The sequence below is a fragment of the Danio rerio genome, chromosome 7 (assembly GCF_052040795.2).
Source record: "Danio rerio strain M-AB ecotype USA chromosome 7, GRCz13ab, whole genome shotgun sequence".
In the NCBI taxonomy this organism is placed as follows: Eukaryota; Metazoa; Chordata; class Actinopteri; order Cypriniformes; family Danionidae; genus Danio; species Danio rerio.
The window spans coordinates 35415708-35438410 of NC_141027.1; the positions used below are offsets into that span (position 1 = coordinate 35415708).

At 33.8% G+C, this 22703-nt stretch overlaps 3 protein-coding genes across 12 annotated transcripts in view; 2 read left to right on the forward strand and 1 right to left on the reverse strand.

Annotated features, from left to right (window-relative positions):
- amfrb (autocrine motility factor receptor b) overlaps window positions 1-4996 on the forward strand; it is a 23382-nt gene extending 18386 nt beyond the window's left edge. The window contains exons 6-11 of one of the 2 annotated variants that reach the window (XM_087261479.1): window positions 647-779; window positions 1869-2002; window positions 2538-2648; window positions 2832-3010; window positions 3312-3403; window positions 4032-4996. In XM_087261479.1, the coding sequence (XP_087117605.1) occupies window positions 647-779; window positions 1869-2002; window positions 2538-2648; window positions 2832-3010; window positions 3312-3403; window positions 4032-4079 (697 nt within the window). In that variant the 3' untranslated portion in view covers window positions 4080-4996. The remainder of the gene's footprint in view (window positions 1-646; window positions 780-1868; window positions 2003-2537; window positions 2649-2831; window positions 3011-3311; window positions 3404-4031) is intronic. The other variant, XM_087261480.1, reaches the window with a different exon arrangement.
- On the forward strand, window positions 4909-19722 carry dpep2 (dipeptidase 2). 2 transcript variants are annotated; one of them, XM_087261481.1, is made up of 11 exons: window positions 4909-4996; window positions 5528-5840; window positions 5997-6123; window positions 7370-7499; window positions 9833-9974; window positions 10068-10137; window positions 12829-13005; window positions 13127-13214; window positions 13285-13360; window positions 14412-14547; window positions 18799-19722. In XM_087261481.1, exons 2-11 carry the CDS (start codon window positions 5701-5703, stop codon window positions 18988-18990), a joined length of 1278 nt encoding a protein of 425 aa, XP_087117607.1. In that variant the 5' UTR covers window positions 4909-4996; window positions 5528-5700; the 3' UTR covers window positions 18991-19722. The 2 variants fall into 2 exon arrangements, 1 of the variants encoding a protein (XP_087117607.1); XR_015495887.1 differs by lacking the exons at window positions 12829-13005; window positions 13127-13214; window positions 13285-13360; window positions 18799-19722 and having other exon boundaries at window positions 10068-10588; window positions 13826-14547.
- A 55-nt stretch (window positions 19723-19777) lies between these two features.
- Window positions 19778-22703, reverse strand: part of slc12a4 (solute carrier family 12 member 4) — a 31445-nt gene continuing 28519 nt past the window's right edge. For 2 of the 8 annotated variants that reach the window (XR_015495882.1, XR_015495885.1), the window contains exons 24-25: window positions 20815-21088; window positions 19778-20660 (exon numbers count right to left, since the gene is read on the reverse strand). Coding sequence is in view for 2 of the 8 variants with exons in the window: in XM_087261477.1 (XP_087117603.1) it covers window positions 20997-21088 (92 nt within the window). In the remaining 6 variants the exon portion in view is untranslated. Of the gene's footprint in view, window positions 21089-22703 lie in introns of all 8 variants that reach the window. The other 6 variants (XR_015495883.1, XR_015495886.1, XM_087261477.1 and 3 more) reach the window with 4 other exon arrangements.

Consider the following 22703-nt stretch of genomic DNA (forward strand, 5'->3'; position numbering starts at 1 on the left):
AAAATGGATTAAATTCATTTATTTTCTCAACATTCTACACACAATACCCCATAATGACAATGTGAAAAAGATTTTTTTTTTAATTGTTGCAAATTAATTGAAAATAAAAAACTTGAAAAATCAGATGTACATAAGTATTCACAGCCTTTGCCGTAAAGCTCTAAATTGAGCTCAGGTACATTCTGTTTCCACTGATTATTCTTGAGATGTTTCAGCAGCTTAATTGGAGTTCACCTTTGGTATATTCAGCTGATTGGACATGATTTGAATATAAAAGTTCCCAGGGTTGACAGAGCATGTCAAAGCACAAATCTAGCATGAAGAATTGTCTGAAGACCAACATTTTTTAATTTTCAGGGGGCTAAAAATTCTCCCTTGTTATCAGTATTGACACTAACATATATATATTTTTAAAAATTGCCTGGTTAATTAAAAAGTTCAACTTAAAAATCTGATTGGCTTGTAAAATATATAATTATTTGTAATATGTATTTAGTTTTAACAGGACTCAAGTATAGATTCTTTGCAAAATCCTGAAGGGACTGAATACACATCTGCTAAACAAAAGCCCCCATAACTTGAAATTTATGTTACACACATTTTTCTAAAAGTTGCTTAATATAAATGATATATCATTTTTGCCCAGGTACGCAATTCACCTCTATGACCTGATGTGTGATAGTTCCTGGGAAGGTAAAGAGGTCTTTATTTATTACACAGACTTTGTCATGGAGATGGGTATTCTCCTCCTAGATATGATGCACCACATCAACATGCTGGTGAGACAATCATCTTTTTTGTTAGAAAATATTTCATTTATTTAAAGCAGTGGTTCTCAACTCCAGCCTTGGTGAGTTATGTCTGCACATTGTGCATGTATTTCTTAAATAACACAACTGATGCAAATAATCTAACCATAAACAATGAGCTCCATTAACTGGACCATATTTGTCCAATTAAAAAGACAAAATTGAAGTTGAGAACCACCGATTAAAGGGGTATATGTGTGGCATTGCCAAACCCGTGATATTAGCGATACTAGTAAACTGCAGTCAGCAACTTGTACACTCTTCATGTAAAAGGACTGAGTGTGATTGAGTTCCTTAATATACTTAAAAAAAAAATACTTTAATTTGTAAGAATAAAGAGGTTGGAAACATTTTGCAGCAATATAGTGATGATGAACACATATGCACCCCATAGTGATGCTAGTTTGACATTTAACATAATTTTTTTTCTCAATATCAAAATAAGCACAAGTTACATAATAGTATTACTTTTCTTATTAATGATTATAAGTAATGCATTATTTTAAAAAAAGAATAAGTAAAATTATTTAAGTTACTTTAAAAAATTTTATGTGAGTTACTTTTTAGTTGAATTAATTAGCTTTTAAAAAATAAATTGCTGCATTCTTGGAAAAACTGAGAATTTTCAAGTAGACTTACACTTTGTTCGATTACTCTGTTTGAGACTATGAACTTTAAAGCTTTGTGAGACTGTAGATAATTAATTATAATTAATTATCTTTTTTTCTAAAACATATTAACATTGAAATATAGTTTTTCTTTCAGCATTATCCTCATTGCATAACAATTTGTTTCATGTGTCAAAAAAGAGAAGTTTCTAATTAGAATAACATGCTTCATAAGTCCAAATCCTAATAGACAACCTAGGAAATCAGCCAAGGTCTTGTCTCAAGAGTTTCATTAGAAGCTGTTTACACACTGACAAAAGAGCTAATAATCTATGATAATCCTTGCATATAGCTCCTTTAATAAATAATTTTACAGGATTTTTTTGCTAGTAAATAATATAATGAATAGCACTAATTATCCTTGATTTTTGCCTGTGTTTTTCTTTTTCAGCTATATGGGAACGTTTGGTTCTCAGTGGCTGATTTATTTATACTGACACACATACGATTCTTGGCAAAAGAAATGCAGCGCAAATTATTTCAACACAAGAACTACATGCACATATATGATGTTATGGACACAAGGTATGTTTTACTGCTAAGCTTTTTTATATATCTCTTTTTGCAATATCAAAATAAATACTAAGACAGTCTGAGAGTGTGTGTGTGTGTGTGTTGGGGGGGGGGGGTGGACATGGAGGGCATTCAGAAGAGAGAAATGTCAAATTTAATGTCAATCACATGCAATTTTGCTGCCGTGTTTTTTATATAGGTAGTACTAAAGTGTATATCACTGCAAAGTACCAACACAAACTTGTACTGTTGTAAATGTAAATTAATTCATTAATATATGAATATAACAAATATTAGAAAACATTGTCTTTTTCACATTGTTAATTAATGTTTCTTCAAAGTCTTTGAAAGGAGTTGATTAATATTTAATGGTAAACATGAATTTCCTGAAATGTCAGTGTAAGTTTCGCCCCTTTATTATTGTGCTGTATGTTAATTTATTTGTATGTGTAAATAAGATAACTGCTATGCACTGTGTTTTGGTAATTTGCAGTATTAAAATGGGAAAAGACAAGCTTATAAATCATAAAGTCTTTTCTTTTGGCAGGTTTTCAATGGCTACAATGGAAGAGCTGGCATCTCGTGATGACAGATGTGTTATTTGCTGGGAAAAGATGTACACAGCATACAAATTACCCTGTGGCCATCTATTTCACAAGTATGAAACAGATCATGTGTTTACTTTGTTCCAATAAATGACTTTACCACCCTAGGGAATGACATTAGGTAAATGCGAGTTCATTTGAATGGGTCGTGTATTCATTGTTTCTGTGGAACAGTCATTGTTCTTTTGCTAATTAAGACTATACGACTATAGTGAACATGTTTTGTTGTTTCCCAGGTCATGTCTGCGTTCCTGGCTTGAGCAGAATATGTCATGTCCTACATGTAGGATGTCTGTAAATATGAGTGGCGGTCATACTGGAAATGAGCAGGAGGGGGCATTGTTCAGTTTGGGAGCAACTGATGTGCCTAGCAGACCTCCAACCAGATACCACAGTCAACTTTTTCATTTTAATGGTAAAATTAATAAATACTTTTAAAACTAGTCAATGCATTTATAAAATATGCTCTATAATGAAATTCCACTTTACACACCATTCAAACTATGTATTCCTTTGACTTAATGCTGTATATTTATGTACTTTACAGGCTCGTTTTCTATGTTTTTTTAAGAGATCATTGCTTTAAAGGGGAATTGTACACTTTTTTTCTACAGTCACTCTTTTAGCAATCTTCAAAATAGTGTTTGGGTATCTATTGGAAAATGTCTTACCTTTTGTACAGTAGTTAAACTTTTTAAACTTGTTAAATTTTTCAGGTTCTCAAATTTCAAACTGGCTGCCTGGCTTTTCAGTTGAAGTTTTGCACTCTCCTAATTTAATTATTCTACTACAGGCAGACGACTCTCGGGTAAATGTTGCTATGTACAATGTCATAATGAATTTATTAATATTGAAATTATTGTGTATTGTATTTATGATGTACACTAGAGGTCAAAAGTTTGGAGTCAGTTTTTTCATGTTTTTTTTATTATTATGATCATTAAGGTGGCATTTATTAAATGTAAAAAAAATGTTAAATTGTTAAATATTTATTTAATAAATATTTATTTATTACTTATTTTATGTAGTTTCAAATGAAATTATTACTCTAGCCATTATTGCTTTTATTGTTATTAGTATTTAATAATAATCTTATTGTTAATAATAATAACAATAACAATTAATATTAGAAATGTTAATTATTATCAGAGATAACTCTGAACACTGGAGTAATGACGCTAAAAGTCATCTTTAAAATCATTGGAATAAATTATTAAATTAAATGATAAACTACTTTTGAACAGTTATTTTATAGTGCATTAACATTTCACAATTTTACAATTTGTACTGTAACTTTGATGACATAAATGCAGCCTTGGTGAGCAGGAGAAGGTTTTTTTTTTTAAACATTTAAAAATCCAAATGAGCCCAAATGTTTGACCGATATTGTGTATATACTGTTTTTGTCTAATCATCATCTGTTTACTGATTTTCAGGGACATCAGGATGAAGAAATTGTACCTGGGTTAGACCTAACTGAGTAGTAAATTCTATAGCTTTGGGAAAAATGAGAAAAATGTGCCACTGACCACATTTCGGGAGGATTCTCCTGAAGAGCTCAACACAAGATTTACCTGAAGTTTTCAGCTGAGCAGGTTTAAAAAGAGTAAATCTTTCAGCTCAAGTGGCTGGATGACATACATTGAAAGGAAGTGTGTGACTGTACAGGGTGGATGTGCTTTGGCCAAGTAGGATGTAATTTTGGATTAACATCATGCTTGGAAAATCACACAAATTGAGTAGCGTATGACACAAATGTAGAAATGTACACTAGACGTAACAAGACCGGCATATTTTGAACACTGATTGGAATATTCTACCTATCCATTTATTTCTTGATAACACTGTCAAAATCAAGTTCAAGGTTCAAAATACTACTGTAAGTAAAGAACTCACTGTTTAATGTAGTTTTATATAAAGATCTCAGTCTAAACAGTTTGTTAAAATACTTTCCATTTTAAGTGTTTAAACAAAAATGTGAAATGTTTAGCAATATTTGAACATGTTTTTTTTTTTTTTCATGGACTAAAATGTAATTGTGACAAATAAGAATAATCATAAATAAAAAGCTCTTTTTAAATATTTTTGAGAATATGTGGATCCCATACAAACCTCCAAAGACTTCCTTTTTATCAGGCCCTTCTTTTATTTTTGTCTTCACTAAGTACATACTCAATCTTGTTGACATCACTAAGTCAGAATATGAAAAAAGTCTGTGCCTTAAAAAGGTGCAGTCCAGTCAATCGCAGTCAACAGAAGGGGGCGACGTTTCTCCGAGAGCATTTAAACTAAGACATAATGCTTGTAAAACACATTGGCATCTTAAATTTCCGCACAGAAAAACAGAATGTGAACCTCTTCACGTCCATGAGTACATTACACCAGTCTTCTTCCAGACACGGTAAGTTACAGCTGTACTTATAATATATTTTACAAGACGTTTCAGACGTTTTTGTTATGTTTGACATAGCGGAGTGTGAGAGGTTGGGACGACTTTATATCGTTACTCATCCAGCTTATGGTGGGTTACATTTTGTAAAGACAGTATGTACTATAAATACGAATTTATATTGTGTCTGGTGTTTGAACAAAATATATACTGGATACACGCTCACTCGAAGCACGTGACTTAAATAGTGGAGTAAAATATGTTTTAGAGAGTATGACATTTAAATTAGAGTACTGGGTCTACTCTAACGTTTTTAAGCTCTACATGTTCCATAAATTTCACTTTAAAACATGGAAAAGATACAACAGATATTAGTCTGCATATAAATAAGTGATTTTATATGTGGTCTGTGAGTTTGATGAAAATCTTTTACGGTAAAAATAACAATTACAGCAATAATAATAAACAGAAAGTTTATTTATTTACTTTTTCATTCATTTATTTATTTATTATTATTTTTTCTCTCTCTAACTTTTGTTACAGAAAAAATCATACTTTTGAAAACAGCACTTATGACAACATGAATCCTTAAACAGCTATTTACACAAAGAAATCTGATGCAAGTAGCCCATTATATTTATTTTAAACATTTTTCATGGGCATGCTAGTTGCTGGTAAATTCTGCATATTTGAAGTCAAATTCTTCATGACATAGAATGTTAATACATAAAGAAGCAGGCATCAGTGGGGCATGGCTACAGTGGTTCATATGCATCAGTCTCTCACTTCTTCATGGAGTCATATCGGAAACCAGTAGAGCCCTGGATATGATGACAAAATATCCACTAATTGATGGGTAGGACACACTTTTCACTGTATGGCTTTCTGAAAATAATTAATTGCAAATAACTTCAGAATAAAGTAGTAATTGGCAACATTTTTTTTAAAAAAGTAAAAATGTATAAAAAGTGATTTATTGTGATTTCCTATGCTTCTTTTTCTCTTTTGTCAGACACAATGACTGGGCACTACACTTGAGAAAACATGATGACAACAAACTAACAAAGGTTAATCTCTACAATTATCCTCAGGGGGCTACAGATATCACTCGCCTCATTGCTGGCCATGTTGGAGGTCAGGTAAATTCTCCTACTTTATCCTGATTCTGATTTATGTTTTTAAAATATTCAGTAGCGTGACCTGCTTCTAACTATTATTTGCGAGTTAAACCAATTTCAAACTCACAAAGGTCATAGCCTATATTTGTTTTTATCTGAAATTGTGGTAGTAGACCAATAAGATAAAACTGAAACAGCATATTAAAAATAGTGCTGTTAATGCTTTTTTAATTTAGCTTAATATGCACAGCAATATAAAATAAAGAGTTAACAATAAGAGCAATAAGAATAAAATCTTTTTTAAACACCCCCCAAGAAAAATAATTAAAGACCATTATATCTCTCAGAGTTATGTTACTAAATAAATAGATATTTGAAATGTGACAGCTCTCTTAATAGACTTAAAGAATATTTATTGTTAAGATTAAAAAAGGAAATTTTCAAATAGTTACCATAAATAAGTGAAGATATACAACTGTAAAACAAAAATCCCTGGCAATCCCTGACACAAATGCAGTAGTACCCAATATACTGTATGTAAATGGCAGAAAGGCCTCTTAAGATAATATATAACAAATAATATAGAAATAATATAGAATAAATAAGTAAATGAATCAGATCCCAAATAAGTGAATGAGTCCCAATTTATATAAAGTAGTCTTAACTACTATGTACTTACATCAAAGAATACATATAAAGTACGTATTGTGTTCATATTGTATTGCACAACAGTTATGATAATGTTGTGGTTGAAAAGAGGTACGCTTTGGTTTGGTGGAATTGGTAAGTTTATAGGTGGGTTAAGGTGTAAGGGAGGGTGTAAACAGTGTAATTACAGAAATTAAGCGCAATAATAAAACATGAATGTACATAATAAGTGCATTGTACTAAATTATTAATTCAAATGTAAGTACATAGTTTATAGCACTTAAGGCAGCTTAATATAGAGTAGGCTATATCATATGACTGAGCAGAGCAACTGCAGTTTAGTTTCCCTCTATAGATATAGTTAGACATAATCTGAGAAGTAGGGTTGGTAACTTTCTTACAATCATCAAAATTGTATTGTTTTAAAAAAAGTTGAAGTAATTTTACTCTAGTTTTGTTATTTTTGCTGAAAGGCTAAAATGAAATTGTAATAACAATCTTCCTCAAAAATGATCCCTTCAACAGTTGAAGCATAAATGCAAGAGGTTATTTAGCTTTTTAAAATTATTTTATGACTGTAAAGCTTTATTTTATGACTTAAACCTTTCGTATTTGTCAGGTTTTTTCAGCATACGTGTTGTGCACTGCTCAGGACAAAGATGCTGTCAGATTGACCTTGGAACAGATTGATGTCATTCGTCGTATGTGTACTGAAAAACCAGAGTTGGAACTGGTCACCACTTCTGAAGGTATTTTGCTCCCAAACTTTCACTTAACCAACATATTTTCACTTTGAGCTCTACAGAGTACTGTTTTCTTAAACTTCCACTTTTATGAACATTACTGTCCACTCACAACTTTACAAGAGCTTTTGTTTTAGGGGGGTGAACTGTCCATATAATGTTATTTAGTTTATACACAATGAAAATGATATAAAAGGTCCCTTCAATGTTACAGCACAATAGACAACAGACGTCACTATCTGGAAAGGAAGTAGTAAATTATATCCAGAGCAATTTACTAAATTCTTGCCTGCACTTGAATAAGAGAAACGAGAATAGACCACTTGCAATCTCATAGAGACCTGCCTAAAGATATTATCGCATAACATGTCAAACCAATGAAGGCCATATGAAACATTGCAAAACGTTTTTTACATTTATTAACATCTCTTACTTCAGTCTTCTGTGTCACGTGATTCTTACAATATAATAATAATAATGTTTTAATTAATTTAATAATAATTTATTTCAATTGTTTCCATTTTCATTCGAATGGAAGTGCATAAAGTGGATGTTAGATTAACATTAGGTGTACTAGATTAATAGTAGGTGTTACTATCCTTCTGACAGAATCTGTCCCAGTAACATTTAGGGAATTCTTGAACCATATTCAGTACATGCATGTTTACAACAAACTATCCATCTGTTTCCTAACACGCCTACTATGTTTTTAAGTTTAAAGTGTCTTAAAGGTGCAATAGGTGATTGTCTTCAGAAACAGTTTTTGTTATGCTTGGGCTTGAAAGTCTCTTCACATTTTGATAGTACTGATTAAAGTAATTAATCTAAATGTATTTAAACTGTATGTATTTTTTATATTCTGGGTAAGGCATAAGACAAAAATATATTGTCAGGCCGACAGTTCTCATCATTCTGATAAGTTGCCCAAACTGTCTGTCAACAAATGTTGATTTGTACATCTGTGCACCCATTCACTAAGATCCGCCGCACGTATACATGTGCGTTCATGAAATGCACACGAGAGAGAGAGTGACCGGTAAAAACAAATGCGGAATCAAAACAATAAACAAATAAATGAATATAAGGAACCTTGTACAGCATCGATATTGTAGTAGATTATTATTTAGTTTAGCAACAAAACATAAATAGTGCTGTTCCGCCTAGCCTGCTTTACTGAGCTGAAGTTAGTTTTATATTCACATTGGTTTATTTTTGAGCAATGACAACCTGTGACACGCTCCCTATATTGTTTACCATGCTACTTTGAATGACATGATCTAGTGGATTGTCTACTGTTATCTTTAAGGTAGGTGTTCATGATTTTAGGAGGCGTACTGTAGCTTTGGACAGCAGGGGAGGGACTGTGTTTCAAAGATATTATACTAATGGCAGATCACCTACTGCACCTTTAAATAATAAGGTTGTGCTACTGATAATTCTCATCTCAGTTTGACTCAATTATCTGTCATTTTTAGATGTCAGGTAACACTTGGTACTTGATAGTTTTTTTTTTATCCACTGCATTTTTAATTTCTTGTTACTTTCATTTATTTATAAATAAAAAGTTATAAAGTAACTAAATAAAGTAACTAAAAGTAAACTAAATAACTTATTTATAAAGTTCCCAGGTTCTGCAGGTTGCAATGTCACACATTTTGCTTGCCAATCTTAAGCCAATTGAAATTTTCCCCAACCAGCGCAGAGACCCCCGATAAAGGGTTAGGAATATCTGTTCTTTTTCTCCTCCATTCTTTACATCTCATTCTAAGTATGTTTGCTCAGGGATGTTTTATAAGTGTTTACCGGAAAGTTTCTAAAACAAGGTAAATGCAGAATGATGGGAATCACTCATTTTCTTGTCGGCTTAGTCACTTTATTAATCGCCACCGGGGTCGCCACCACGGAATGAACCTCCAACTTATCCAGCACATTTTTACGCAGCGGATGCCCTTTCAGCCGCAACCCATCTCTGGGAACCATGATGGGAATCACTTTTATATAATATCACTCATGAGGCACAGTGGCTCAGTGGTTAACACTATCGCCTCACAGCAAGAAGGTCACTGGTTCAAGTTCTGGCTGGGTCAGTAGGCATTTCTGTGTGGATTTTGCATGTTCTCCCCATGTTGGCTTGGGTTTCCTCCAGGTGCTCCCATTTCCCCCACAGTACAAAAACATGCTATAGGTAAAATCGGATAAACCAAATTGTCATGTATAGGATTATATAAAAACACTTTTCTACATTGTGCTTTTTCTACATAGTGTGTGTAAGAAAATACATGTTTTTCTATTTATTTGTTTGTTTCATCTGTTTTGTTTTGTCTTGTTATGCATTTTAGGAATGAAGAAGAGTACAAAAATTGCATGTCTAATCAGTGTGGAGGGAGGCCACTCCATTGACAGCAGTTTAGCAGCTCTACGCATGTTTTACCAGCTCGGCGTGAGATCCATGAGTCTCACACACACCTGCAACACACCGTGGTAAATACTCAACATACCAAACAAATTACTGTCATTTAGACATACTGCCATTTAGATCAATACTTACCATTTCTCTAATGATGTCACACATAGGGCAAAGAGCTCATCTAGTTTTTATCAACATTACCAGTGGGTGAACAACAGCCTGACAGAATTTGGCAAGGTAATATTCTTTCTGGATGGATTGATGGTAAATAAAACTATGTAAAACAAAACAGACCGCACTGAAAGATAAAGGTTAATGAACCAATAAAGTTGAAAGAAGTACAGTTATATTTAGGGAATTATTTGTCCTCTTCCTTCATCCACTTCTATATTTGGAAACCACTTTCTTGTGTCTCAGTTTTGAACCCCAAGGCTGGAATTACTGGAAGTTCAAATCTGTTTTCTTTTTGCTTAAGCAAAACAAAATCTGGGAGTTTTGCATTTTTTGTATGGAATTTTTGTATTTATTTGACTTGAGTTACAATTTCTGACAGATCCAAACATACAAATGGCAAGTTCATTTATACAGCACATATCATACACAATGGTAATTCAAAGTGCTTTGCATAAACAGGAATAAAATGGTGATAGCAAATATCTGTTTTATTGATTTAGAATGGGGCGACACAGTGGCGCAGTAGGTAGTGCTGTCGCCTCATAGCAAGAGGGTAGCTGGTTTAAGCCTCTCCTGGGTCAGTTGGCGTTTCTGTGTAGAGTTTGCATGTTCTCCCAGTAAAGGTGAACATACTTTTACCCAGTTTAGTGAGAAATAAAATACAACCTCAAATAAAATCTTATTAAGAAATGCATCCATTATGCAGAAAAAACATAAATAATTTGCATTCTAAGAACCCACACTCATTATGACTACACCCAGGACTTGAGACCCTGCTTACACTCTAAAAAAAAAGAACACTGGCATACAATAATATTGCAATAACAAAAAGTGAAGTTTATTTTTTAAACTAATTTCGAGAGGATCACATGCTTATGATTGCTTGCAGCCAGTCCCTCATTATTCAATTTATGATTCACCAATCAGACGATTCCTAAGCCACTATAAATACCCTACCATATAACAGCAATCTTTGTTTTGAAGAATCCGCCCTTCCACCCCTACTCCTTCTACTTTCCTAGTTGGGTGGCCCAGTGGTTAGCACTGTGCCTCACAGCAAGAACATCACTGGCTCTAGTCCTTACCAAGTCAGCCAACGTTTCTGTGCATAGTTTTTAAGTTCTCCCCGTGCTTACATCGGTTTCCCTATGGGTTCCCTTGTTTCCTCCCACTGTCCAAAAACATGCAACTTAATTTAATTAACTAATCCAACCATAGACATGCTCCTAGTAAGTAGTTATTTCTTTAGAGCAATCACTATCTGTTTATTAGCATGCCAAACAAGCTCTATAATCAATCATCAGCTAAGTGTAAACTCTTGAATCAAATTTAATATGGCTAAACAATATTTAATTATATAACTGAATGTACATTTCTTATTATTTCTATCATAGAATATATGAGACTATTTAATAAAAAAATGTGTGGATGAATAAATTGCTATCAAAAAGTGATTTATTAGTGATCGATAAATAAAATATAAATTAAAAATAAGAGTTGACTGTTGATTTTTTTTTTTCTTTGACTGACACTGAGACTTGATCACATCCAAAATATCTTTCCAGTCTTTTGACAATAAATAACTCTCCTAGATCAGTAAGGTCATCTCTACAAAGATTGTTGCTTTTGTCGTTGTTTGTAATTCTAGAATAGATTTTCTAAACATTAGTTTCCACAGAGAATAAATTAAAATACAAAAGAAAACTTTGATTTAAAGTCAAGTGTTTCTATTGGGAGTGGCACGGTGGCTCAGTGGTTAGCACTGTCACCTCAAAGCAAGAAGGTCACTGGTTCGAGTCTCTGCTGGCTTAGTTGGCATTTCTGTGTGGAGATTACTTATTCTTCCCATGTTGGCGTGGGTTTTCTCCGGGTGCTCCGGTTTCCCCCACAGTTCAAAAGACATGCGCTATAGGTGAATTGGCTATAGTGTATGAGTGTGTGTGCATGAGAGAGTGTATGGGTGTTTCCTAGCACTGGGTTGCTCAGAATAGTTTAATAGTTAGCTGTATACCGTTTTGCATTCTTTTATTTTATTCTATTTACCTGTATGTGGCTTAATTTGTTAGTATGATCTTTTTAAACAAAAGAAAATACATCTTGATAATAAAACTAGCTCAGAAGCAAAGATTTGGTACACTGCCATGACATGAAAGATGTCTGTTTTCTGTGAACATATAACTACAATGCTGTGAACAATGAACCCATTATGTTACATGAATTATGTACAGTTGCAGTACATGAGGAAACAATTCTGCACATCCTTCAAAACCAGAATCCACCAGAATAAAAAAAACAGTAATGGTGCACTTCCTTGGTTTATGAAATAGTCACAAATATCAGAAATGAGAGGTTAAATAACAGAGTTAATTGTGCCAATGATTAAAAATCAATTTCCAATTTCCACACTCATAAATAAAAACATTTGTTCAAACAACTGATATAGAATAAGCTGAAACCACAGAGTTCTTGAGTTTTTTGGGGACAACTTAATTGCTTCATGTTCAATTTACTTAAATTTGTTAAAAAAAAACAAAACAAAACAACAACAACTACGAATGTTAACTTAACTCCTTCATGTTGTCCTAACCCAAATCGATTATGTGGAACCCAGCATTTTTTACAGTGTGTGTGAACAAATGAATTGAAGTGAAGGAATGAATGTAATCATTATATAAATATATTTTTTTACAGTGTGTGTTACATTTAACTGAACGAATCAGAATGTAATCTTTATATTTTGTCCGCTCTCTGCAGGAAGTGGTGCATGAGATGAACCGATTGGGAATGCTGGTTGATCTGTCTCATAGTTCTTGGGAGACAGCCAGAGCAGTGCTGAAACATACAGCCGCTCCAGTAATTTTCAGCCACTCCTCAGCCTATGCTGTCTGTAACAATGTTCGCAATGTACCTGACGACCTGCTGCTGCTACTGGTGAGATACTACATTAGACATAGTTTACAAAATGGCAGCCACAACTTGCATTTTTCCAATAAAAAATGTAAAGTCATGTAAAATTTTTATCTGACTAAACAGAAACTGTTTTCTTTTGTAGAAAAGAAACGGCGGGCTTATCATGGTGAACTTATACAACAATTTCATAGCATGTTCAAGTAACAAAGCAAACGTGTCTATTGTGGCTGGTAAGAGATCAGACATATTTTTTATTTGATTTATTTTATAGATTTGTTTAATTAAAAATGTTGGTTTTAGATCACTTTGATCATATAAAGCGGGTTATTGGAGCTGAAAGCATTGGGATCGGAGCAGACTATGACGGAGCTCAAGGGCAAGTGATCATCTCATTTACAGTACATCTCGTCTATTATTATGTATGCGTTTTGTTCATGCACAATAGCAGGGATAGGCAGTATTTATTGCACATGCATTTCAAATACAAAATTATTATTTATTCATTCATTTTCTTTTTGGCTTAGTCCCTTTATTAACCTGGCATCTCCACAGCAGAATGAACCGCCAACTTATCTAGCATGTTTTTTACGCAGCGGATGCTCTTCCAGCCACATCCCATCTCCGGGAAACATCTACACACATTCATTCACACTCATACACTACAGACAATTTTAGCCTACCTAATTCACCTGTACCACGTCTTTGGACTGTGGGGGAAACCGGAGCACACAGAGGAGAGGAAACCCACGTGAACGCAGGGAGAACATGCAAACTCCACACAGAAATGCCAGCTGACCCAGCCGAGGCTCGAACCAGTGACCTTCTTGCTATGAGGCGACAGCCCTACCTACTGCACCACTGCGTCACCTACAAAATTATTATAGTACAGTATTTTGCCATTTGTATTTGATAGGGCTGATGAAAATAGTTTTATATTTTGCATCAAAATACTAAGTCTACAGTACATGACATAATTAAAATGGGGCCTCTAATTGGTACTTTCTCAGTTTTTTGCCTAAGCTTGAGATCAGAACAGAAAATTTATTTATGATTAAGAAAATGGTTGGTGCTTGGAATATGGTTGGAAATTATGCCTAAAGTAATAGACAAATGTCATGGGGGTATTCGGGTACAAGTGAACAATCATTGACAATAGTTTACTGTGCAATGTTAAGACCGGTAATATATAATGGCAGTTTGGTGTCCAATTCGGCATCAGCAACTTTGCTTAGGAAATGAGATGAAATAAAATCTTAGTCCTTAAGAGCAAAGGATAATCAGTCTCAGTGCTGCAGGTAGAAACAGCAAAGGCATTCTGTCTACTTTTGTCAAAGCAAATGCAAGAACCCCATATTCATGCTTGTGGAATCTTCTGTTCATCTTATCTGTGTTTGTGCACGCGTGTTGACGTCCTTCTGTTATTACAGATTCCCTGAAGGCCTAGAGGATGTCTCTAAATACCCTGCACTAATTGAGGAGCTGATAGCAAGGAACTGGACTGAGCAAGAGTTGGCTGGGGTGCTGAGACTCAACTTCCTCAAAGTATTTGAGATGGTTGAAAAGGTAAGGAAATAATCACTTGTGCTCATTTCCCTGTTCGGTTAGGCCAGTTCAAGTACACTGAAAAAAAAAAAAAGATTTTTGCTAAATTGTTGCAAACAATTTATATGGGTTGAATTTAAATAAATTTAATTTAGTAATGTTTACCTTAATTAGTTTTTTTTAAATTCAACCAAATAAATTGTTCACAACCACTTACCTGTATTAAATCAAAGAAATCATCTTTGAATTGTTTTTTTGTCAGTGGATCAAGTGAAATACAGCACCGACCCACTCTTAAAGGGATAGTTTGTCCAAAAATGAAAGTTTACTCACTATTTGCTCTCCCTCAAGTGGTTCTAAATCTTTATACTGTTTTCTTTATTCTGTTGAACACTAAAGAAGACTTTTTGAACAAAGCTAAAAACCCCGTTTTTACTATTGACCTCCATTGTAGGAAAACAATTACTATGGAAATCACAGGTTTCCAATATTCTGCAAAATATATATTTTTCTGTGTTCTGCAGAAAAAAGAAAGTCAAACTGGTTTAGAACTTCATTGGAAATGATAACAAAAAGTTTCATTTTTGGTGAACTCTTATTTCAACATAGTAAATATTTAGTTAATGTTACGGTTAGGTGGTATGGCAAAAAAAAAATGTTTTTCAGTTTTTTTAATTAATTTTAGACCATTTAAATGATTCAGAATAATGATTTAGAATTTTTATATAAAAGTTAATTTCTCAGCTTAAAATTAAGACTGACTTCATTCTGGATAACTCCTAGTTGGTCAGACTAATTCTTTATGTTATTTACTTCAAAACGAAAAGTTTACTCCATCTGAAGATATACAGTTAAAGTCAGAATTATTAGCCCCCTTTGAATTTTTTTCTTCTTTTTTAAATATTTCACAAATGATGTTTAACAGAGCAAGGAAATGGTCACAGTATGCAGTTATAACATTTTTTAAAAAACATTTTAGGGACAAAATTCTTAGCCCCTTTTAGCTATATTTTTCTCCATAGTCTACAGAACAAACCATCGTTATACAATAACTTGCCTAATTACCCTAACCTGCCTAGTTAACCTAATTAACCTAGTTAAGCCTTTTAAATGTCACTTTAAGCTGTATAAAAGTGTCTTGAAAAATATCTAGTAAAATATTATTTACTGTCATCCTGACAAAGATAAAATAAATCAGTTATTAGAAATGAGTTATTAAAACTATTATGTTTAGAAATGTGTTGAAATAATCTTCTCTCCGTTAAACAGAAACTCTGGAAAAAATAAACAAGCGGTCTAATTATTCAGGGGGCTAATAATTCTGACTAACTGTAAGTGTTTTCTTCAGCAGAACATAAAATAAGTTGCAAATTGTGGTCCTTCCTTGGTTGATTAATACATAGTAAAAACAAAAACAAATTCTTTTTCAGCTCAGTTTTTAAACATGTTGAATGCAACTTTCTAAAAACAATTAATTTTTTTTATTTAATAATCAAATTTGTTTAGTTGGTGACACGATGGCGCAGTAGGTAGTGTTGTCGCCTCACAGCAAGAAGGTCGCTGGTTCGAGCCTCGGCTCGGTCAGATGGCATTACTGTGTGGAGTTTGCATGTTTTCCCTGCGTTCACTTGGGTTTCCTTCGGGTGCTCCGGTTTCCCACACAAGTCCAAAAACATGCGCTATAGGTGAATTGGGTAAGCTAAATTTGTTCGTAGTGTATGAGTGTGAATGAGAGTGTATGGGTGCCAGTGATGAGTTGCAGCCGGAAGGGCATCCACTGCGTAAAAAACATGTGCTGGATAAGTTGGCAGTTCATTCTACTTTGGTGACCCCAGATTAATAAATGGACTAAGCTGAAAAGAAAATGAATAAATAAATTAATTTCTTGAGTTTTGTAAGTAATCAATGTGCTTATTAATCGGGTATGCCATCATGGTGCACACAAAGACGGCATTACAGTTTTTGATTCATTTCATACAGTGACAATAACCAAATAATTACATAAAACATTTTGAAAGTGCAGTAGGTGATCTGCCTAAATGTTGACAGGTTAGCATAATATGTTTAAAACACTGTATCTCCCCTGCTCCCCTATCTCCCAAAGCCAGGCCTCCTGAAATAACAAAATCATTAAAGATGACAGAGAGCCACTATCATGTCATTCGCCAGTTTTAAAACTTTATAGTTCTTTATTATACTACAATTCCAAACAAAAAAAATGTATTATATCTAGCTGTTTTCAGTTGTGTAGCAAGCAAAACCTGTCTTAATGTGCAATATTTCATGCATGCAAGGATTGCTGGTCTCACTCTCCCACATGATGTGTCCTGAACCGACTACTGTATGCTTAGTGGATGGCCGGCGGCGTGCAGGAATTACACTTATTACTTACATGCTATTTCGGGCCGAATATTCAAAGTAGCATGGTAAACAATATAGGGATTGCGTCACAGGTTGTCATTGTTCAAAAATGAACCAATGTGATGTGTATATAAAACCAACTTCTGCAAAGTAAGCTAGGCGGAATAGCGCTATTTACTGATGTTTTGTTAATGAACAGAATAATTTATAATAATTAATAATTTAAATAATTAACTAATTAAATAATTTACTTTAATCATTACTTTTGGAATGAGAAGAGACTTTCTACCAGCATAACAAAACATTGTTTATGAAGACAATCACCTTCTGTACTTTTAACTTGAGAAACAGTTTGTAGACTATCTACTGTATTTATTTATTTTTGTGAAAAGTTGTGTCCCATGCATTCTTATACCTTACTGGAAATGACCTTACCGTCTGTAGCAGTTGTATGTGTGTGTGTGTCTGATATATATATATATATATATATATATATATATATATATATATATATATGTATATATATATATATATATATATATATATATATATATATATATATATATATATATATATATATATATATATATATATATATTTTTTTTTTTTTTCTTTTTTTTTTTTGGTTTTGCAAGATATAGTTGCTGATTGTGGGCCCCCAGTGCATGGATGCATTTTTCCCTCTTTTTCCATTTTTATCATTGGAACATTTGTATTTGTAACATTTTCTATTATTTTTTTTAGCACTTTTTTTTTTAAACTTACCTAAAAAAATTGTCCTGTCCTAGTTAACAAGCATTTATTTGTTCTCATAAAACACCTGTTATTGTTCTCACCTGTTGAATCTATTTTCTGTATATGGAGCAAACATTTCACATCATGGACTACTCTCTTTAAATGTTTTCAGACTCCAAAAGACAGCTGTGATGCATTATTGTCTAAACCTTCTCACACACATGCTTAAATTATCTTATTCCACAGCCTCTTCCTTTTTTTGTACAACAATACTGACATTTGCAGGGACAATTCCTTCCAGTTCCTTTAATTTTCTTTGAAACTTCTATGGACTCTCTGTCCTGACCTCTGTAACCCCAATTAAGTGTGATAGTCTTACACTTAATACATCTAAAGAAAAGCACATATTGTCTTATCTTCAACTTTTTTTCTGACTTCTCCTTGGAATCTGAAATTCTTATTACAACCTCTAATAAAAGCACCTAAAAGCCTTGCATATCAGAATTAGAATCAGAAAGAGCTTTATTGCCAGGTATGTTCACACATACTAGGAATTTGTTTTCGTGACAGAGCTTCTACAATGCAACAGAATTACAAAGGCAGGACAAAAAACAGATAATAAATATATTAAGTAGTGGATGCAAATATACAATATCTGATCTGTCTTATTACTAGGGCCAGACAGAAACTGCAGACATTTTTTTGCTACTTCTGCTAAGAGTTTTGTAAACATTTTGCGGATTTATGCAGAATTATTTTGGGAGTTAAATACACGATGATCTAAAAATCTGCGGATTTCTGCTCGCAAATTCTGTGTGGGCCTATTTATTACCCAACATACCTCCTTTTCACTCAACCACTCTAAAGCGCAGACAGTATAGATTGATATACATATGCCAGATTCCCATGCTGTACTTGATAAGGTGTGATAAAGTTCCCCCAAATGTCATTCGCCGCACTAAAGAGATTTTATCTTAACATAGTTTGGATTGGAAAACCCATGCAGGTATTATTCATATTCTATTATAAACTCTTCCATTCCTCTCACTCCTAAAAATTCTCAAGAAAAGCTTGCCTTCTTGTTTGATTTACGTCACTTTTAGGATGTGTGTGCTGAAATAATTGGTCTGGTCAGAGCTCATGTGGGTTTATTTGAATTATTTTTCTCATGTTCAGATACGTGATGATATGTTGGACACTTCTCCCAGTGAAGTTGAAATCCCGTTTCTGGAAGCAAACAACAGCTGTCGTGCGATGCTCATCCATCCAACCAAAGTCAGCAAAATGGTTAAAAATGGAAATGCTCCCCAGACGATGCCTGCAGGAGCTTTTGCCTGGTTCATCTTATTTTTGATCCAGTCAATCTAATATTACATCAAATCAAATGGAGACTGTATACAACTGATGTTTTACTACAGACTACTTTGCTAATTAATCTCGAGACCAGCATTTAAAGTAAACTTGCTGACTGAAGCCTAAACAATTACATTTAAGACATTTTCTGAAATTGATACATATAATAGTGTCTTAAAATGTATTGCCAGTGCAGATCACTTTATGTAAAGGAATAAAAACAGAGAGCACTAGAGTGACAGTATATACATATCTGTAGATTATATATTTGTTGCAATTATGCTTTATTCATTTATTATAGAAGGAAAAAAATACTTTTATAATTGCTAGCTTATTTCTTTGTCAAAATAAGATCATATAAAACATTTTGCAATTTGTAGTACACTTTATTGAAACATTTTATTCCATATATTTTTTTAAATATATAAATATATATTTTATATTATATTAAAAAACCTAGCAGCACATTAGCTCAGTGGTTAGCACTGTCGCTTTACAGCAAGAAGGCTGCTGGTTCGAGTCCTAGCTGAGCTAGTTGGAATTTCTGTTTGGAGTTCGCATGTTTTCCTTATGTTGGCGTGGGTTTCTTCTGGGTGCTCCAGTTTCCCCCACAGTCCAAAGACATGCGCTATAGGTGAATTGAATAAGCTAAATTGGCTGTAGTGTATATGGGTATTTCCTAGTACATGTTGCCGCTGAAAGGGCATCCACTGCGTAAAACATATGCCGGAATAGTTGGCGGTTCATTCCGCTGTGGTGAAGATAGAGACTACGCAGAATGAATGAATGATTGAAAGAAAACTGCATGTTATATGAAGTGTTTAATCTTCCTCTTCAACATGTAACACTGTACAGATGAAATACAACCATTAACAAATAACTGCCCTTATATTACAGATATAAATGTTGTTAGTCAGCACATCCTTCTGTATATTTTTCTATTTGTATAACAAATGTATATATTTCTGTACAGTAATCATACCCTAGAAAAAGAATAAAGACTTTATCTATTCACATCCAAAATGTCTGCTTCTCAATGTGAGTTGTGTTGTCTAGAATAATAAAACGTTGAAAATGATTTGTTCATTTACAAATAATCTCTGTTATCTTATAAAAGTGATACAATGCAGTTATAACTGACAAACCCTGACAAAATAAAAACTATTTATATCCAAATATCCATCCCATTCTAGCTCCTTTGGTTCTTTTAAAATGCGAACTTACTTTAAATACAATGGGGGAGATCCTACAAATAAATATTGAAGACAAAATAAATAAAAACACTCAAATGGAAATACTAGTTTGTGTCCAGATTTACAGTATTAGATTTGATCAGAAAGCATTAGATTGTTACTTGGCTTTCAGAAGTCATTATAATCATGTGTGCTCTTTTAAATTTAATCATAATATACAGAAAATGATGTGCATGTTATTGTATATATTACAAAGATATGTTTTTTCTTAACGTGGTATCTGTTCACCACTGGCAGCAAAAGGGGATTTTGTCAACACCATATTGAACGTAAGACTTGTTGTTGCTGGAATCCTCATCTATTTTGTGTTGTAAACATGGTAAAAATTCCAATGTGATTCTCATTGTTATGGTGTGCGTTGGTAAGTTCATAATCTGACACAGCTCAAACATGCCAGTGAAGTATTTAGTGCAGGGATGCCCAAGCTTGGTCCTGGAGGGCCGGTGTCCTACAGATTTTAGCTCCAACTTGCCGCAACACACCTGCATAGATGTTTCTAGAAAACCTAGAAAGGGCTTAATAGCTAGCCCAGGTGTGTCTGATTGGGGTTGGAACTAAACTTTGCTGGATACCGGCCCTCCAGGACCGATTTTGGGCACCCCTGATTTAGAGTGTAATTCTTTTATCAAATAGTGCACTTTAATTAAAAAAACAAAATCCATAAAATTTAGGCTGGTATAGTTTGCAATTTTTTTAAATACAGCTTTCCACTATAGTTTACAGCAACAACACGTAGTAAGAGTGGTTCATTTGTTGACCTTTGGCCTTTTAAGAGTAGATGGTGATGACCTCACGACCTCCACCTCTTACAAGCAGCACTCGTTCTAGCCCCTCAGTTAATACCTCGAGAAACTCCATATCTGAAACCTAAGAGTTAAAGAAACAGCCGGTTGTGCAATTTTGCTGAAATGAGGCATGACTTCATGGTGGATTTATCTGTATCTAGCCAAAAACTAAGCATGAACGTCAAAGACTCATTTGTTTTCAAATTCTTCACACGGTGTGTATAACATTGGTGTGGGTAGACAGAATTGTGGACAGAATTGTCCCAGTTTAACACAAAACCAAAATCATACACAAACTGCTGCAAGTAAGCTTAAACACCTAAACATCTGGTGAAATCAAATCATAAAAACAGTAAAACTCATGGCTTTGTTTAGTAGTGAAAGTAACAGCATTATTTCCATATGCAAAATCTGAAGGGGACTATAGGGATTAGGACTAAAAAGCTGTGTAATATTAAGAAAATCCTTTATCAATGAGGCTAATCAGAAAAAGAAGCGAATTTGCAAGAAGCATAAAGATTGGATAAAGATTGGCAATGGAAGAAGGCCATGTGGTCTGATGAGTCCAGATTTAGGCGCATTAGGGTAAGAAGAGAAATGGATGAAGTGATGTCTGATGCCTATAATACAAGCCTATGGGGTCAGTGCTGTGATCTTGGGATGCTGCAGTTGGTCAGGTCGATAGGCTCAGTAATATTATGGCCAAATAATAAGGTTAACTGAATGACCAGTTTATTCCATCAATGATTTATTTTTCTTCCTCAATAGCTATGTTTCCATCCACCTATTTTATGCGCATTTTGCAAATGTGCTTAAAAAAACAGTTGATGGAAACGCCATGATGCGCATAAATTTTGAAAATGGGCATAAAAAACTTATGCACCTAACTGGGTAGGATAAACTTTTTATTCGATAAGAAAAGATGCGCATAAACTGCGATGGAAACACTTTTACCGCACAAACTCCAGCATGCGCATTAAAAAAGGTCATGTGATTTTGTTGAAAGAGATCATGTGATGCTTAAAATGTGTGTGAATGGATAAAACGTCAGGCTGAGCACATTATAAAACATCTGAAATGTTGTTTTGGTCATTATAAAACGCCTAACCATTTCAGTATTAATGTTATTATATTATTAATGACCTCCAGAATCAAGAGCGCCTGTGCTCCACGTCTGACACCTTCAAACGCCACTGTGCGCTCACTGCTTGTCAGGATCGCATTCATTAAGAAAAGATTGATGCAGCTTCTCCTATTGGAGCAAATGCAGTTTTTACTGTTGATATTTGCCGCCAGTTAATCAGGAAGTGACGATTTTGTTCGCTTTGACTCGTTGGATGGAAACGATGCTTCATTCGCACAACTTTTATGCGACAATCGAGTTTTGCACATAAAGTTTATTTGCATTTTTGGATGGAAACATAGCTATAGACACAGGCATATTCAAGATGTTAAGTGAAAGATTGGTTTAGGGAGCATGAGCTGTCCATTTTATACATGGATTGGCCACCACAGAGTCCAGACCTTAACCCTATTTAGACTCATTTAGATGTGCTGGAGGAGATTTTGCTTAGTGTTCTGACTCTCCTATCATCATTACAAAATCTTGGCGAAAAACTAATGCAAGTCTAGACAGGAAAAAATGGTATAACATTGCCACAGCAAATGCATGCTGTAATTATTTGATGTT

Bases quoted from the DNA above. Each gene is read 5' to 3' on its own strand.
- dpep2 (XM_087261481.1), top strand. From the start codon at position 5,701: ATGTTAATACATAAAGAAGCAGGCATCAGTGGGGCATGGCTACAGTGG. The intron at 9,975-10,067 runs GTAAATACTCAA...TGTCACACATAG, and splicing joins CACACCTGCAACACACCGTG to GGCAAAGAGCTCATCTAGTT. The intron at 10,138-12,828 runs GTAATATTCTTT...CGCTCTCTGCAG, and splicing joins GCCTGACAGAATTTGGCAAG to GAAGTGGTGCATGAGATGAA.